This window comes from Schistocerca americana, chromosome 4 (genome assembly GCF_021461395.2).
Source record: "Schistocerca americana isolate TAMUIC-IGC-003095 chromosome 4, iqSchAmer2.1, whole genome shotgun sequence".
Lineage (NCBI taxonomy): Eukaryota > Metazoa > Arthropoda > Insecta > Orthoptera > Acrididae > Schistocerca > Schistocerca americana.
The window spans coordinates 621,851,439-621,869,711 of NC_060122.1; the positions used below are offsets into that span (position 1 = coordinate 621,851,439).

At 44.5% G+C, this 18,273-nt stretch overlaps 1 protein-coding gene across 1 annotated transcript in view; it reads right to left on the minus strand.

Moving 5' to 3' along the window:
* The window catches only part of LOC124612798 (probable cytochrome P450 301a1, mitochondrial), a 135,018-nt gene that overhangs the window by 44,885 nt on the left and 71,860 nt on the right, over positions 1 to 18,273 (minus strand). The window contains exons 5-7 of the mRNA XM_047141202.1: positions 14,685 to 14,801; positions 14,517 to 14,593; positions 4,947 to 5,148 (exon numbers count right to left, since the gene is read on the minus strand). Coding sequence (XP_046997158.1) covers positions 4,947 to 5,148; positions 14,517 to 14,593; positions 14,685 to 14,801 — 396 coding nt within the window. The remainder of the gene's footprint in view (positions 1 to 4,946; positions 5,149 to 14,516; positions 14,594 to 14,684; positions 14,802 to 18,273) is intronic.

Genomic DNA, 18,273 nt, shown 5'->3' on the forward strand with positions numbered 1-18,273 from the left:
AAATCTATATACATTTTGTCTGAAGAATTTTCTTCGTTTCGCGAGAGATGGCGCTGTAATCGGAGGAACAGAAATGGGTACACAGTCGTAATTTACGACTTGCTAATCAATGGCCCTTGGATATTCAATGGGACTTGTGTCCACACCTCCATACTGCGAAGGTAGGACAGGCCAGTATTTCATAAATTCTAATTGGAAACCCCATTCGTAACGTTGTATTCCTCCGACATTTCGACGCACCACTGTGGCCGTGGCTCGAGGCGAACGGTACTCTACATGTCCAATTAGAGTGAGTATTCAAACGTAGTACCGCCAACTTCAGTACATTTAGTGATCCCCGGTTCAAATGAGTGCACTCAGGACATGAGCATATCTGTGGGAATGTCAGCACAGGAGTTTCTGATGCGGTTGACCATGTCTCAATGGCCTGTTGGCACTTGCTGCTACACCTTATCTTTTAAATACCCTCACAGAAAGAAATCCGGCGACATAGCGGGCGAATTAATAGGGCTACCTCTGCCGATCCACCGACAGGAGTAAACGCGGTGTAATACTTCCTGTGCTTCAATTGTGTAATGCGCTGGGGAACCGTCATGCTGAAACCACGTACGTTGTCGAACGTCCAGGACAGCATCCTGCGGCAGTACCGATAGTTTCTTTTACAAAAACGTTCGATATTTTCGTCCATTCAACGTGCCATCATTAAATATGGATCAATGAGTTTGTTCCGCATGATGCCAGACTACACGTAACCGACAAGGACGTAGGTGGTCAACTTGCCATAACTGATGGGGACTGTCTACACTCCAGCAATGCATGTTATGCCGGTTAACGCTGTTATGGTTTGTGAATGTAGACTCATCGGAAAATAGTACCTTTGAAATTTGTGGTAAGTTCCTATGGAACCAAACTGCAAAAGGTCATCGGCCCCTAGGCTTAAACACTACTTAATCGAACTTACACTAACTCACGCTAAGAGCAACGCACACACCTATGCCCGAGGGAGGACCCGAACCTCCGACGGGAGGAGCCGCGCGAACCTTGGCAAGGCGCTTTAAACCGCACGGCTACCACGCGCAGCTAGTACCTCGGCAAAGAACGAGGAATCGTTTGCCTTTGTTGAAGTGTCCATTCACAAAACACTACCGAGTTATGACAATCGGCGTCACGAAGTTCTTCACGCAGCGATGCGTGGTATGGAGGATACTTATGACAATACAGTATTGTGACAATGCTACCTACTGACATACCGGAATCACTGTGTAATTACCGTGCTCTTATACGCTGCCATTAACCATAAAAAGGTTAAAAACCTCTTAGAAGAGCGAACGAGAGCTAGCTTTCTCTGAAAAACGTTCGACGTACAAGACAACATTAGCCTCAACATTTCTTCTACATTCTCCGTAAATCAGGATCATTTCAATTTTTTGTTTTGTGGTTGCAACATTCATCGTCCACTTGCACATCTGTTGTCTAGATGATATGTACGTATATAGGCGATAAATACTGCGCAAGTATTGCAATGTTTAGAGCCGCTCTCTGTTCTACGTCTGCGCTATAGGTGATCTCCCGTCGCGGTGTACTGCCTGTTATGATATGCCGTAGTTCGCTGCATGGCCACGGTGCCGCGTCGGGTAGTCCCCTGTTCGGTAAGTCGAAGGAATACAACGTTGCGATAGGGTTTCCCAATTAGAAGTTACGAAATACTGGCCTGTCCTATCCTCTCAGCGTGAAGATGGGGTCCCACGACCTATTGGATATTCAAGGGCCGTTGAGTAGCACGTAAATTACGATTGTGTACCAGTTTTAGTTCCTCCGATTACCGTGCCATATGAGGTGAAACGAAGAAAATTCTTCAGACGACACGTATGTGGATTTTGCCGAAGAACCGCAATCTGCTTCAAAAACGGGAACTTCCACTGAAGATTTCAAAGTTGCAGTGCCGCGCCACTCTCGTACGGGGTTGTTGGCGAATCGAGTGTGGTGTCATTGGCTGTCCCCCTCCTAGACAAACAAATTGGAATTATAATTTTTTTTGGATCCGATGTATAGTTTTCGATATATTTCATTGTCTTCAGTTAAAATGAACAGACTTATGACCACAGCAGTTGAGTCCCATAGTGCTCAGAGCCATTTTTTTAAAAATGAACACCCTGTTCATAAATGACTGGTTATCAATTAGTCTTTGAGTTTTCAGTTACATCGTTGTGAGAGTGCTTTGTTCTTTGTTTATCTCTTCGTACGGCCGGATTATCGGCGTGCGCTAGCATGCTTAGTAACATGTGTGTGTGTGTGTGTGTGTGTGTGTGTGTACGGATGCGTGGACTCGTCGACCATGTGCATTGAGTCATAGAATTATATTTTATGTATATAAAGTGGTATGTGGTTATACAAGTTGCAATAAATGTTGCAATGTACTGTATATGTCATGTGGAATTGATGAACAAATGTAGTCATTGTTCAGCATTGATCGATTTACGTGTTCATCTGAATCCTACCAAATAAAGTTTGTGAGCTCCTTCTATAACACAGAAGGAAATTCGCAATCTAGGAGAGTGATGTCAAACGAACAGAGGCGGGCCATCAACCAACCCATGAAGAATTTCTGGTAAGATACGGCCAAAAAAATTGTACCTTTGTCTTAGTTTTTAAGCTGCCTATAATTGAGAAAGTTCTGTAACAAAATAAAGAAAAGGAATTTACAACTTTTCGCTCCTCGGTCCATAGTAGGAGGATGTTCAAGGGCCGGCCGCGGTGGTCGTGCGGTTCTAGCGCTGCTGTCCGGAACCGCGGGACTGCTACGGTCGCAGGTTCGAATCCTGCCTCGGGCATGGATGTGTGTGATGTCCTTAGGTTAGTTAGGTTTAAGTAGCTCTAAGTTCTGGGGGGTTGCTGACCTAAGTGCTCAGAGCGATTTGAACCATTTGATGTTCAAGGTTGTAGAATATGTCATAAAAGAAAAAGACATATCAAATATTTACAAAAAAAAGATACAGATATGCTAATGTCAATGCCTCAGATCCTAAATGAAGTGGTCCTTACATATTGTCGCAGAAGAAATCGAATAGCACTGTGGTGGTTATGATACTAAAATGTTGCATGAAGGGTTGTGAGATCAAAACTCGCCTGAACTGTCCAATTTTACTTTCTGTATTCGGTTCGAGTACATTCTAGACGTATCCACAAATATCAGGAATCATTGTACTGGAAAGGTCTGTAGCTGTATAATGTATGTGTTCTGGCCGGAGGCAGTTCGCTCCGCGCTCTTGTATGTGCAAGTGCTGACTAAACCTTCGTTAAGTGAGGTTAGTGTTTGTCATTCATCTAATTACACCTTCCTCTTCTTCTTCTAATTCTGCTAACTTTGCTACCGTCCTTGGGTCTGCATGGCCGAGGGATTGGGTAGGTACTGACAGAGTAACACTGATCGCAGAAGGCGACTATACTTAAGGAAGGCAGGCATTATAACCTCTAGTCTACAGTAATAAGTCATAACATCTTAAACATATTTTCTTTTAAGATGTAATAACAAACTTGGCACAATACTTTAGTTCCGTCACTCGCTCTATCACATTGTCTAGGAGAGTCTTTTTCTCTACGGAAGACCCTGCAACACTATTTCTTGTATGCCCTTATGTTTTTTTATTGACTTAGTCCTCTACTTTCTCGACGGGAACATGTTAATGGGTGCACGATCCTAGAGATATGACAATGTAGTGTTGGCAGAAGAGCCAACACCGTGTTACGAGAGGAGGCCGAAATGCACGCGTTTTAGCTCACGCAGGCTGGCGTGAGGAGGGAAGAACTATACTGACGTGAGGCCTGGAACATGACAAGGAATTAGAATTCAGAAAGCGGACGTAATTAGTTTGATAATTAACTTTAATCCATTAATGATGAACGTCGCTCTTGTCGTTACATGATTCACAATATTATCTGTTCATAATACATTCGTGGTAACTGAATATGGCGCCTTGCTAGGTCGTAGCAAATGACGTAGCTGAAGGCTATGCTAAACTGTCGTCTCTGCAATTGAGAGCGTCTGTATACAGTGAACCATCGCTAGCAAAGTCGGTTGTACAACTGTGGCGAGTGCTAGGGAGTCTCTCTAGACCTGCCGTGTGGCGGCGCTCGGTCTGCCATCACTGATAGTGGCGACACGCGGGTCCGACGTATACTAACGGACCGCGGCCGATTTAAAGGCTACCACCTAGCAAGTGTGGTGTCTGGCGGTGACACCACAGACAACATCAAGCATGCATATCCTCTGCTGATGCCGGCCAGTGTGGCCGAGCGAGTTTAGGCGTTTCAGTCGGGAGCCGCGCGACCGCTGCGGTCGCAGGTTCGAATCCTGCCTCGGCATGGATGTATGTGATGTCCTTAGGTTAGTTAGGTTTAAGTAATTGTAAGTCTAGGGGACTGATGACCTCAGATGTTAAGTCCCATAGTGCTCAGAGCCATTTGAACCTGTGCTGATCCTATAGTAGATCAGGGCCTATGCATGGCAGAGGCAACAGTAATTTTTTTAACGGTCACCATGCACCAGCATGCACGGAAAAGCCTCACTAGAGATGGTATACAGGAGACGAAGCACTGGACTGGGCGTTAATTGCCCACTTGACTGTTCCGTTTGCCCCCCCCCCCTCCCCCGACCCTCTCCATCGCCACCCCTACTTCCCACTCACACGCGTAGCGTTAATGTCTCCCTTTGAGTCTATACTAGAAGCAGTTGCTGTGACCGAATAATTCACTAACTTTGCTACCGTCCTTGGCTCTACATGACTGAGGGATTGGTTAGGTACTGACACAGGAACACTGATCTCAGCAGGCGACTATACTTAAGGCAGGCTGGCATTATAACCTCTAGTCTAGAGTAATTGTAACATGTTTCCCATGTCGAACTTGAGTGCTGGTACAAAGCGCGCAGTTTAGGCCTACTCACTTACAGATAGAAGTAGTCCTGCGCCTTGACCATGCGTCTCCAGGCGGGCGTGCTGATGTACTTCCAGGGCGAGGGCCTCACGTCCAGTTTGTGCATGCAGTCGAACGCGGTGTGCGCCGCCTCGATCATCCGCTGAGGTTCTGAATCTGGGGCCAGGTTGCCATCCAGGCAGCCGAGGCGCGTGTCCAGGGCCACCAGGGAAATGGCTGCAAGGAAATGGCTGTTGTTACGTAAGTCAAGCAGCACGATGGTAATCGAGTGCCGGCAACATGAAGGTAAAACCACAAACATTCAGTTCCGAACATGTGCAGGTATTAAAGGAAACATTATTCCAGTCTTACATGACGCTTGCCTTTCGCAAACCAACCAAAAATCGTTCTTGGGGAAAGCCTTAAATTTATGGTGCATTGGCGAGATAAGTGTTCCTATGGTTACACCTACACTCCTGGAAATGGAAAAAAGAACACATTGACACCGGTGTGTCAGACCCACCATACTTGCTCCGGACACTGCGAGAGGGCTGTACAAGCAATGATCACACGCACGGCACAGCGGACACACCAGGAACCGCGGTGTTGGCCGTCGAATGGCGCTAGCTGCGCAGCATTTGTGCACCGCCGCCGTCAGTGTCAGCCAGTTTGCCGTGGCATACGGAGCTCCATCGCAGTCTTTAACACTGGTAGCATGCCGCGACAGCGTGGACGTGAACCGTATGTGCAGTTGACGGACTTTGAGCGAGGGCGTATAGTGGGCATGCGGGAGGCCGGGTGGACGTACCTCCGAATTGCTCAACACGTGGGGCGTGAGGTCTCCACAGTACATCGATGTTGTCGCCAGTGGTCGGCGGAAGGTGCACGTGCCCGTCGACCTGGGACCGGACCGCAGCGACGCACAGATGCACGCCAAGACCGTAGGACCCTACGCTGTGCCGTAGGGGACCGCACCGCCACTTCCCAGCAAATTAGGGACACTGTTGCTCCTGGGGTATCGGCGAGGACCATTCGCAACCGTCTCCATGAAGCTGGGCTACGGTCCCGCACACCGTTAGGCCGTCTTCCGCTCACGCCCCAACATCGTGCAGCCCGCCTCCAGTGGTGTCGCGACAGGCGTGAATGGAGGGACGAATGGAGACGTGTCGTCTTCAGCGATGAGAGTCGCTTCTGCCTTGGTGCCAATAATGGTCGTATGTGTGTTTGGCGCCGTGCAGGTGAGCGCCACAATCAGGACTGCATACGACCGAGGCACACAGGGCCAACACCCGGCATCATGGTGTGGGGAGCGATCTCCTACACTTGCCGTACACCACTGGTGATCGTCGAGGGGACACTGAATAGTGCACGGTACATCCAAACCGTCATCGAACCCATCGTTCTACCATTCCTAGACCGGCAAGGGAACTTGCTGTTCCAACAGGACAATGCACGTCCGCATGTATCCCGTGCCACCCAACGTGCTCTAGAAGGTGTAAGTCAACTACCCTGGCCAGCAAGATCTCCGGATCTGTCCCCCATTGAGCATGTTTGGGACTGGATGAAGCGTCGTCTCACGCGGTCTGCACGTCCAGCACGAACGCTGGTCCAACTGAGGCGCCAGGTGGAAATGGCATGGCAAGCCGTTCCACAGGACTACATCCAGCATCTCTACGATCGTCTCCATGGGAGAATAGCAGCCTGCATTGCTGCGAAAGGTGGATATACACTGTACTAGTGCCGACATTGTGCATGCTCTGTTGCCTGTGTCTATGTGCCTGTGGTTCTGTCAGTGTGATCATGTGATGTATCTGACCCCAGGAATGTGTCAATAAAGTTTCCCCTTCCTGGGACAATGAATTCACGGTGTTCTTATTTCAGTTTCCAGGAGTGTTCAAATGGTTCAAATGGCTCTGAGCACTACGGGACTCAACTGCTGAGGTCATTAGTCCCCTAGAACTTAGAACTAGTTAAACCTAACTAACCTAAGGACATCACACACATCCATGCCCGAGGCAGGATTCGAACCTGCGACCGTAGCGGTCTCGCGGTTCCAGACTGCAGCGCCAGAACCGCGCGGCCACTTCGGCCGGCTTCCAGGAGTGTATCATCATAGCTTTAATAGCAATTTTTATGTAGTTTCCAGTTTATAGCGCAGCACGTACAGTAATATCGATCTCGACATATACCATCATTTGATTCTGGTTAAAAAAAAGGAAAGGAAAAACGCTAACGAGACAAGAATCTAACGTCACACAACACATAAAATGAAACTAACAGCACACCACTCAAGACGGCTCTACTGATGTAAGCATTGACAGCAGTGTCGACATGGGCACCATGAACAAGTGCTGAACGTAGCCTTACAGGATCCCATGTTTATGTGGACACCAGTTATCCCCAGTACAGCCTAATATTCGCGAGCTAACATACGAATGTCCAGCGCCACAAAGTAAATTGTGGAATGTAAGTAAATACTGCGCCAAGCACCAAAAATCTGGTTTAGAGATAATCAACAAAATGTGTACAGCAGCTATACAACAGCAGTGTAAAAGTTGGAGATCATAATACAAACACAAAAACTGTACAATTTTCATATCATATATGTGTTTTTATTCTACGTCAATAGGTTTAAGATCAAAATGCCACAAAATTTGAAGAAAATGAGATGGCTTCAACCAAAATAACGGTACAAGTGCTCCATTTTCACTCATTTCACAAGGTTATTGTAAAACCATTTACTCCCTTTTTTTTTTTTTTTTTTTACAAATGGAATCATTTTAACTTCTCCTTTCTTGAGACAACCTAAGTTCACCGTGTAGTGGTTTCAGCTGTGTCTGTTGAACATCAGAAGATTTCACAGTCCTCTTCAAGATGCAAATTTGTTTGACTTCTTCAATTGCATCGAGAGTTGACCGAACTTGCAAAACCCCTAACTGTTCAGCAGTAAGTCTGATGCACTGCGCTCTATGCACACGTGAAATTCATATATTTTTCAGCAGCTGACTTAAAATCGTAGTAATCTCTTTCTAGGTACCAGTCACTGTGAATGGTAAGGCATGCGTGGATTTAGAGATGAAGGTAACTCAATCTTTTGGAACTTTACTCACCGTTAGCCTCTTTTGTCTCTGAATGCGAGCAAAATCACGATCTGATTCAATGCAAGTAGTTAACTATGACCTCATAATCACAACGATGATTTTTGTCGATATGAAAATCGTTTCAATAATAAATTAAACACATTTAAATACATTATAATTCCCTATGTCGATTCCAAACTTTATAATAATTGTTAAAATGACAGTTAATGTCTACCAGGTGCTCGGGAGCCTCTTTAGCTGGTACCACAGAATTGCTCTTTCGAGTATATTCCTTTCCTTCGCTGCCTAGTTTCTCGCTCTTACTGTGAACACTACCTTCACCTCTCTTCCTCCGTTCTAGTGCGGATTTTTCTTTCCATTATGCAATATTATGTATTATATGCATTTAATAATTACTTCAGCAATGTCCTATTGTTGCAAATAAACCACAGAACTACTTCAACTGTCAACAATTCATCCAAGCGCACGTCGCCAAGACACTAACAGAGATGGCTGAGTGGTTCTAGGCACTTCAGTCTGGACTGCGCGACCGCAGGTTCGAATCCTGCCTCAGGCATGGATGTGTGCGAAGTCCTTAGGTTAGTTAGGTTTAAGTTGGTTGGTTGGTTGGTTTGGGGAAGGAGACCAGACAGCGTGGTCATCGGTCTCATCGGATTAGGGAAGGATGGGGAAGGAAGTCGGCCGTGCCCTTTCAGAGGAACCACCCCGGCATTTGCCTGGAGTGATTTAGGGAAATCACGGAAAACCTAAATCAGGATGGCCGGACGCGGGATTGAACCGTCGTCCTCCCGAATGCGAGTCCAGTGTCTAACCACTGCGCCACCTCGCTCGGTTAGGTTTAAGTAGTTCTAAGTTCTACGGGACTGATGAACTCAGGTGTTGAGTCCCATAGTGCTTAGAGCCATTTGAACCACTGACAGAGAATTGGCAAACAATCCTTTATTGAACATTAAGTCTGATCTTAAACACGAATGCTATCTTTAGACAACTATAAACACTTTCTCCCGCTATTGTGGCGCTCGTGTCAGAATATGTTTTATTGACCTTGGCATTTACTGCGGAATTTTGCCGATAACTCTAATTTTCCCCTTTTTTGGCACCTGACCCGTTATTTCCTTACATGCCACAATTACTTATAATAATCACACTTGTCAATGTTTTCAGAATGATTTTAACGTAGGGTGAAGTGAGTGCCTAATAATACAACATAAGATATGCGCAGAGATTGTACAGTGTATGTGTTTTATTTTTATCAAGTTGCGCAATGGCTCCTGCATGAAACAATTTCCACCTCACACTCCTACAGAAGTCAGACAGACGCTCCTAATGTACGAACAAGAAATGCTTGAAAAACATTCAGCAACAAATATCTTCCCGAGTCGCCCGCTGAAAGGAAAAGACGCAAAAATATTCTACACTACTGGCCATTAAAATTGCTACACCAAGAAGAAATGCAGATGATAAACGGGTATCAATTGGACAAATATATAATACTAGAACTGACATGTGACTACATTTTCACGCAGTTTGGGTGCATAGATCCTGACAAATCAGTACCCAGAAGAACCACCACTACCCGTAATAGCGGCCTTGATACGCCTGGGCATTGAGTCAGACAGCGCTTGGATGGCGTGTGCAGGTACAGCTGCCCATGCAGCTTCAACACGATACCACATTTCACCAAGAGTAGTGACTGGCGTATTGTGACGAGCCAGTTGCTCGGCCACCATTGACCAGACGTTTTTAATTGGTGAGAGATCTGGAGAATGTGCGGGCCAGGGCAGCAGTCGAACATTTTCTGTATCCAGAAGGGCCCGTACAGGACCTGCAACATGCAGTCGTGCATTATCCTGCTGAAATGTAGGGTTTCGCAGCGATCGAATGAAGGGTGGAGCCACGGATCGTAACACATCTGAAATGTAACGTCCACTGTTCAAAGTGCCGTCAATGCAAACAAGAGGTGACCGAGACGTGTAACCAATGGCATCCCATACCATCACGCTGGGCGATACGCCAGTGTGGCGATGTCGAATACACGCTTCCAATGTGCGTTCATCGCGATGTCGCCAAATACGGATGCGAACATCATGATGCTGTAAACAGAACCTGGATTCATCCGAAAAAATGACGTTTTGCCATTCGTGCACCCAGGTTCGTCGTTGAGTACACCATCGCACGCGCTCCTGTCTGTGATGCAGCGTCAAGGGTAACCGCAGCCATGGTCTTCGAGCTGATAGTCCATGCTGCTGCAAACGTCGTCGAACTGTTCGTGCAGATGGTTGTCGTCTTGCAAACGTCCCCATCTGTTTACTCAGGGATCGAGATGTGGCTGCACGATCCGTTACAGCCATGCGGATAAGATGCCTGGCACCTCGACTGCTAGTGATACGAGGCCGTTGGGATCCAGCACGGCGTTCCGTATTACACCCCTGGACCCACCGATTCCATATTCTGCTAACAGTCATTGGATCTCGACCAACGCGAGGAGCAATATCGCGATACGATAAACCGTAATCGCGATAGGCTACAATCCGACCTTGATCAAAGTCGGAAACGTGATGGTACGCATTTCTCCTCCTTACACGAGGCATCACAACAACGTTTCACCAGGCAACGCCGGTCGACTGCTGTTTGTGTATGAGATATCGGTTGGAATCATCTCAGCACGTTGTAGGTGTCGCCACCGGCGCCAACCTTGTGTGAATGCTCTGAAAAGCTAATCATTTGCGTATGACATCATCTTCTTCCTGTCGGTTAAATTTCGCGTCTGTAGCATGTTATCTTCGTGGTGTAGCAATTTTAATAGCCAGTAGTGTATATTCTTACGTAGATAGTGGAATACTTGGGCACTGGAGTATTGCTAGTTAGTGTAAGAAAAACATTAAACGAACGAACAATATTATTTATTGCAAAAAATTCTGAGAAATCTAGTGAAACTTTTTCTTATAAATTAATAAAATTCCAGATTCTTTAAGGAACAGTAGATTGCCTCTTATGGATAGGAATGCTATTATTTACAAAGTATGGAAAGGTTCTTTTCTCCATTTTCTTTAAGAATGTTATTTACTCGGCAGAGTGGCTGTGAGCCAGCGTACGCAACTTGAATAACTTTTCTAGGTACGGCCAAGGCCGTCGCGTGAGAAATGTAATGGAGTGTACTGTTATGGAGGACAGATGGGGCTCGCATACGCTGTAGAGCACAATACCGTGAGCTGCGACGACTGCTGCCTGCGTCGCTCGCTGTTGACAAATAACTGAATTATCTCTTTCTATCTGGATTGATCACCAATCAAACTCTCCCTACGCCTTGATGAAGTCAAGGACTCCTCTCCGCCCCTTGTCGTGGCGTGGTACACCGGTCAGATAACCAGTCCACCACGATGCCACTCAATATTCGCTCGAGGGCGTTTAATTAGTACTCTGTCTGTGTTCACACTGCACAATAAGTGTGGCGGCCAAGACAGCGAACAATGCTTAATCGCGAGCGACTCAGTATAGAGTATCACTCCGATTTGCTAATGACAGAGGTGCTCTCCCAGTGAAGTAGTGAGGAGAGACTTTGTTCCTCGCTCTTTGCTTACATATACGAGCGCACTCGCTGTCGTTACGTGTTCCCACTCCAAGATCGACAACAGAATGGCTCCTTTTTCTGGAAAAGTTGCAAGGGTATATCATTCACTGTCTTCCCTCCTCCTCTGGCTCTTTGCATCAGAAATATTCCGCCAAATAGCATTGCTCTATTAAACAGGAGAGCGACGTTTCGTTTAAGTCGACCAATGCGGAAATCTGTAGCATCTCCGTTAGTCGTATACCGTCCTGTGAGAACTCCCCATAATTATGTAGTCTGTCCATGAAAAAAATGCGTCTTCTGGGCGCTCCCACACAATGTAGCAGAATTTGCTTTTAAGTCGAACATGGGAGTCGTTACCCCTTCGCTCTGGCAAAAGCTGTCATCTCTCTGGGTGGTCGCTTCAGCCGAAATAGGTGTGCGCCGACCCACCCCTCTAAAGGGACGGAACTTCCAGGGCCTGGCCGCCTCCCTAGAATGAAAATTCCTGTGGCCATCATGTTGTGTACGCCAGCCTCGACTTTTTCAACCTCAGCGGGCACTTGCGATTTACTTATTAGATTTGCATATCGCTTACATGAATTCATACAAAATTGACTCTACCTTATCGAGTTTGGGTTCGAATGAAGCGTCTTGATGTGCTGAATGCGATTGTGAGGATGGAATATGTAAGAAATGAAGGTCAGGACACCACGGCTACTTACGAGTGGAACATTGACAGTATAGATTAGAAAAATGGGGACATAAATAGTCAAAATAGAAAACAAAAAGCTGAAGATATGAGCATGGGGATGTAGATGAAAATGAATTGTGAGGGATTTATAACGCAATGCGTGAAAGACGTGCGTCTATGAGGCTCGAACCAATGAAATGTGTGTAACATGATATGCTTGTTAAGGTGAAATTCCATACATTAAAATGAAATTTTTGGTGAAAGATGTGTAAACTTGATGTGAGGGAGGCTGATGGGAGACACAGAGTTATGGTCGAAGTAGTGTGCTGAGGTGGTTGAAAAGGGTGGAGACGGGTGATACTTGTACTCTACTTGGAAATCAACGAAGATATGGAAAATTGTCGTCCCCTGGTTTCCAATGCGTATATACAGGGTGGGACAAATAAAAGTGGCCCAGACGAGTGTGCATGATTGGAAATGAATTTGTGGCAGCGTTAATGGAGGAGGAAAAGACCTGCAGTTACTTTCAACAGGATGGAGGAACTGCCCATACAGCCGTCAGAACTTTGGAACACATTTACACAGTCTTCATTCCTGACAGAGTTTATAGCAGAGGTCAGACTCGTCATGGCCCTAGCTGGCCACCCAGGTCACTTGAACTGTCAGTTTGCGATTACTTTTTGTGTGGAGCCCTGAGGTCTAAGCTGTATTGCTACAACCCTCACAGTCTTCAAGAACTGCAGCAGAACGATCCGAATGAGACTACAGCAATTCCAGCAGTCCAGCTTCGACCCAACTTCAGCAACTTCCTGGAATTGGAATTTATGGTAAGGACTATGGGACCAAACTGCTGACGTCCTCAGTCCCCAGGCTTACGCACTACTTAATCTAACTTAAACTAACTTACGCTAAGGACAACATAAACACTCACATTCGAAGGAGGAGCAACTTCCTGATAAAATCCCAAAAGTGCCAAGAGATGAATGGTAGTCACTTCCAACATCTTCTATGGTCAGATCAGTATTGTATTTCCTTTCCTCTGCTGTATTTCATTGTACCCTGGAACTCTGTTCTCCGCGCCACTTTTATTTGCCCCACCTTGTATTATTCAGGCTAGTTGGGGTACCTGCAGAGCGAGAAAAATGACGATACTTCTCCCTAGTGTGACCCAGACACGAGCAGAATGTCAGTCGGTACACGTTAAACAATGGAAAATTCGCGAAAACTTTGAAAGACACTTCATTGCATGAGTCGAGCCAGCGGCCTCTGAGATACAAACCCGCCCATATGGGAGTAGAGAGAGAACAATTGTATGTATTTTTCCGGATGGAAGAATGCTTAAAAACTTTATAATTGACTATTTTGGATAAACATAGCCGTCATGTATCCTACCTGAGACTTGTCGGACATTCAAGTTCATTTAACTGAGAGAGTGTTAAGCCGCTCAGCTTCAGTTGTCTCCTTAGGGACCATTGTGAGTGTCCCTACGACCATATCCTATCCCCCCCTCCACCCAAACATTTTCCCGAAGTGACGCTCCCTTAATTCCTAATTATGTTTCCTATCAACCAACTCCTTCTTTTAAACAAGTTATACTATAAATTTCTTTTACCTTCCAATTCGAATCAGTACCTTCTCATTTGTTATTTGATCTACCCATCCAATGATTAGCATTCTTTTGTAGCACCATGCAACAAAACTTCTATTTTTTTCTAGTCCGAAGTGCTTATCGTCCACGTTTCGCGTCCGTAAAAGGCTAGGATTCATTTTGTATATTTTCTACTTCGGTCATTACCAGTCTTTTGCTACGTAAACAACAAAACTCATCTACCACTTTGGCATCACATTCCGTATTCTGATTCCTTCAGAATCACATGATTTAATTAGATCACATTCCGTCGTCTGCTTTACTTTTTTTAATATTAATCTTATAATCTCTTTTCAAGACACTATTCATTCCATTCAACTACTGGCCCAAGTCCTTTGCTTTCTCTGATTTAATTACAATACCATTAACAAGTCTCAAAATTTTTATTTCTTCTCTCTGAACTTTATTTCCCTCTCCGAATTTCCTTTGCTGACTGCTTAATGAACAGGTCGAATAACATCGTGGATGGGCTACAATCCTTTCTCATTCTGTCTTCAACCACTGGAAGTGCTTCTTCCAATGAAGAAACAATAACCGAAATATTAGTTCTAAGAACACGACATGTAGTTTACCTTCGCTTTCTTACAGACACAAGAACAGAAATTTGTCACTCACATTCTAATGCCCACTTGTTCAGTTCATTCACGAAGTCTGCAGGCATCTTCATATTCTCGTCCCTGATAGCGAGCATTCTGAAAAAGTGAAGATCAAAGATAATGAAGACCTTGCCTAGTAAAGCGCTGTTACTCTATTCCTAGGACTCGTGTCACCAAATACCCTCACCTGTCGGTGAAGTCCTGGGCGACCTGGTTGATGGACGGGATATACAGTTTGGTGGAACGCGGCTGCATCATGGGCTGGTTCACTCTCTTCCTAAATTCGTACCACTGCTCCCCCTGACTGCAACAAGACCACACCACACTGTTCGTCACAATATGAACCCCATCTGAAATAACGGAGATCATCATGACTCTAAAAAGTAATATTCGTATTGGGCGGACAATATCTCACATAACACACTAAAATGTTGTTGGGCTATAATAAGTTATGTTGTTAGTACATATGAAATTCATGATCAACTCAGGGTGATTTCCCAGATAAACTGAAATATGTCATTATTAGGCCTCTCTATGAAAAGTGTGATACAGTAGACGTCAATAACATATGCCCATTGACACGCCTTACTCCTTTTAAAATTTCTGGGAAGGTAATGTACTCCAGGGCCCGTCATACACCTGTCTAGTAATACGGTCATTAGCCAGTCACAGTTTGAACATCAAAACGGCCGTATTACTAAGTCAGCTATTCATAAATTTATTGAGCACATAATAAAAACCTTAAATGATAAACTATCAACAAGTGGGGATCTTCTGTGACTTATTGAAAACTTTGGAGAGGGTCAGTCATAATATTATGTTAGAGAAGTAAAGTTTTTACGGAATATGTAGTTCAGAAAATGCCTGGCTTAGTTCTTATTTCAGAAATAAGGCTATCTGAGAAATACAAAGAGGGACATCACATCATTTGCATTGGAAGAATTTACAATGGACGTCCAAGCGAGTTGCCGCCGTTGTTAGCACAGTGGACTCGCATTCGGGAGGACGACGGTTCAAACCCGCGCCCGGCCACCCTCATTTAGGGTTTCCTTGATTTTCATTAATCGTTTCAGGTAAATGCCAGGACAGTTCCTGTGAAGGGGCACGGTCGATTTTGTTCGCCAAATGTGTGTTAATGTTCAAATGTGTTTGAAATCTTATGGGACTTAACTGCTAAGGTCATCAGTCCCTAAGCTTACACACTACTTAACCTAAATTATCCTAAGGACAAACACACACACCCATGCCTGACGGAGGACTGGAACCTCTGCCGTGACCAGCCGCATAGTCCGTGACTGCAGCGCCTTAGACCGCTTGGCTAATCCTATGACGGCGCCTTCCTTCGCCGTACTTCCCTAATCCGATGGGACGATGAGCTCGCTGTTCAGTCCCCCCCAATGGACATCCCACATGGTTCGATAATTGGTCCGCTACTGTTCTTGCTTTATATTACACAAATGGACTAGCTCTAAACTTTGACATCCAGTTTTGCACTATCAGAAATATTCCACCTTCTGTTAACCTAATGTACCAACAAGAAATAATAAACACAGTAGAAAATTTACTATCTTAATTGTGCACATTGATGAAAACTAAAACAGGAAAAAACATATTGTATACTTGCTAAAGAGTTAGTTTGAGTTACATCTTCCATAAGAATAATTGCCAACTTTTAGGGTATAGAAGTCAATGAGTTATCGTATTTTGCATTTTTTCATTCACTGATGTCTTATGGAATAATATTCTAGGGTAACTCCTCACTTACGCAAAAATTAACTGCACAGAAGAAAGTAATCAGAATTATGTGTGAATTCAGACATGTACATCTTGCAGGTATCTCTTTACGTAGCTTCACAATTAATTTACACATTTTTGAATTTTATTATCAATAATTTACCTAAGTTTGAGAGTAACAAAAATGCTGATGAAGGAAAAAATGATCTGCATTACCCTTCAATGAATCTAACTTTGATACGGAAAGAAGTGATATATGCACTATTAAACGTTTTGACAATCTATCCATGAAATAAAATATCTGACAGGTAGCAAAAGTGCTTTCAAATGTGGACTAAGCATGTTTCTTCTTGACAACGTCTCCTATACCATAGAAGAATTATTGAGTGGAATCACTTAGTTAATAAAAAGAAATCTAGAAAACCTGTAAATGGCCAGCATGTAGACAAGCTTCTTGACAACTCCTTCTATACCTCAGAGGAAGTCTTAAGGAGAAACAATTAGGTAATAAAAGAAACAAAAAAAATCCGAAGACCTGTGGATGTCCAGCATGTAACCATATAAATATCACTTTTATTTTTTTAGTTGTATATAAATATTCTATGTTTGCTCCACTAACACATTCCACATAATAACGTTTACCGTGAATTTGATCTATGGAACAAGTAACTATCACATCAATATCGTTTTACTGCAGGAAGCGAATCATGGTCTATGGGGAAGCACGAAAAGATTAGAACCAAAGTGACTGAGAAGCAGTATTACAAAAGGATGCCCAAGAAACGAGGAGATTTTTCGTAGCATCGACGAGTACGAGTACCTCGATCGCTGACCGACCTCTGGTAAGACAAGGGACATTCAGTGACAGAATTCGCGAGGCCACTCGTCCTTTTGTTTCGCTAATCTGCAGGCATTACTATTTGTTACACAGCGTAAGATGCAAGGAGACCACGTACTGCCAACAACATACTGTGAACTCACATTTTTAGCTTTCTACCTATGTGAAGTCCAAAACTATCCGAGCATTGTCAAAATGTTTTAGATAATGTGAGAGACTGTATTGCTGCTTATTAATTTATCTATGATGTTCATCTGTCGTGTTCAGTGAACTAACGAAACAACGCTATGAAGAAAGCATTCTGCTAATACACATGAGGTACAACTTATCACGATAACAATACGACAAAAGTCTTATTTTTTTAATAAAACGAAGTTATTCCAAATCATCACGAATATTAACAAGACAGTACGCATCTTCGGCCCCGAAACGGTCATGCCTACAGTCATACTGTGTTGGTTCAAGTGTCTCTGAGCACTATCGGACTTAACATCTGAGGTCATCAGTCTCTTAGAACTTAGAACTACTTAAACCTAAATAACCTAAGGACATCACACACATCCATGCCCGTGGCAGGATTCGAGCAATACGACCGTGGCGGTCGCGCGGTTCCAGACTGAAGCGCCTAGAACCGCTCGGCCACAACGGCCGGCCACATACTGTGTCACAGGACTACTACGAAAGTATGAAAATATAGCAGAGCAGATAGGTACGTTAAGGATATTGAAATAAATAAGGGAAATAACGTAACTGGCCTGTCACTAACCAGACTGTCCACTTTCGATGGGTAATACGTGAATTCAAGGAAGGACACTCCTTTACCACTCCTTGAATGTTTATTAAGGGTATTGTAACTGTTTTGGTGTCGCAAATGAGGACTGTGCACGTTCTTCTAGATTTTTCGCTGGATTCGCCAACTGACATCCAAACTGTCACATTCCAAATTAACCAGACCTCGGGCTAAGTTACAGGTCAGTCTGTCGCTACAGTCAGGTTATTTGCTTTCAAATTCGTTTGCCTCTCTAACTCACAGCCAAACTATTATGTTCCAACCTAAGGTAAACCTCCGGCTATGATTCAAGTCTGTCACCACAACCAATTTTTGCTTCCATATTCGATGGCTCCATCATCTCACAAACAGACTGTACCTCCCATCCTTAATTAGGTGTCAGGCTAAGCATCGTATCATTCGGTCACCGCAACG